Source organism: Austrofundulus limnaeus, unplaced genomic scaffold (genome assembly GCF_001266775.1).
Source record: "Austrofundulus limnaeus strain Quisiro unplaced genomic scaffold, Austrofundulus_limnaeus-1.0 Scaffold15, whole genome shotgun sequence".
Classification (NCBI taxonomy): Eukaryota; Metazoa; Chordata; class Actinopteri; order Cyprinodontiformes; family Rivulidae; genus Austrofundulus; species Austrofundulus limnaeus.
This window is the reverse complement of record NW_013952417.1, coordinates 775,352-776,377: the sequence shown is the minus strand read 5'-3', so window position 1 is coordinate 776,377 and position 1,026 is coordinate 775,352. Positions and strand designations below refer to the sequence as shown.

Here is a 1,026-nt window from a genome sequence, read left to right as displayed (position 1 = left end):
TATATATATATATACTGAAACAGCTGGACTAGTGCATCTCAAATTTAACATAAATTAATTATTTTAATATAATATTGTCATTTCTGGATTTTTTTCCCTAATAAATGTCCTTACAGAAAATCTAACTGCTCATATTAAATCAATACTTTTACTTTTAATACTTAAGTACAAAAATTAACAGATACTTTAAAACTTTTACTCAAGTAATATTCCTAAAGGAGACTTTAACTTTTACCAAAGTAATTTTTTGGTAAGATACTTGTACTTTTACTCAAATATCACTTTGTGGTACTTTATACAACTCTGTTTAAATTGGTAATTCTGCAACACGTATGTCTTTCCACTTGCAACAAAATAAAACTGTTTTCATCATTCCCTTCACACTGCACTGCTAACGGCAGTCTCAATGTGGAACTCGTGCTGATGATGCTTTCAGCTACAAATGGACAATCAGGACTTTCATCTTCCACCTGAGAAAACGACTCCATTAAAGAGTTCAAATTTTAGGTAGGAATTTTAAATTCTTGACACAGATTTAATAAAGCATTATTAAACTTGGAGTTAAGAGCAAAAATTTAAAAGGTAAAAAAAAAAGAGTTTCAACTTCATCAAATAAAATATACAGTAGGAAATCTGGCTCGCTCATTTCACTTTTTTGTTCTCTTGAATAAACCGGTGCCGTGTGTTCGAGTACCTTCTCCTGCACCAGCGAGATGTACGGTAAGATGAACAGACAGTCTTTCTTCCTGCAGAGCAGCTCTCTGAGGATGAGGATCTCTGCTACCAGAGTCTTCCCTCCGCTGGTGGGCAGAGAGTAGATCAGGTTCTTCCTCTGCTGGACACAGTCCAGGTTCAGACACAGCTCCTGCCAGTCTGACAAAGAAAAACCAGTCAAAAATGCTCCTTCTCTGCTGCACAGTCAAATAATCTGAAATAAGCCACTCTTTTTTAATCGGGCAATGCATAAACATTGGGCCTCATGCAAGAACTGTTCGTACGCACAGATTTATTCTTAAATTGTGCGTA

At 35.5% G+C, this 1,026-nt stretch overlaps 1 protein-coding gene across 1 annotated transcript in view; it reads right to left on the bottom strand.

Moving 5' to 3' along the window:
* Positions 1–1,026, bottom strand: part of helq (helicase, POLQ like) — a 26,540-nt gene that overhangs the window by 22,631 nt on the left and 2,883 nt on the right. The window contains exon 3 of the mRNA XM_014002772.1: positions 695–873. Coding sequence (XP_013858226.1) covers positions 695–873 — 179 coding nt within the window. The remainder of the gene's footprint in view (positions 1–694; positions 874–1,026) is intronic.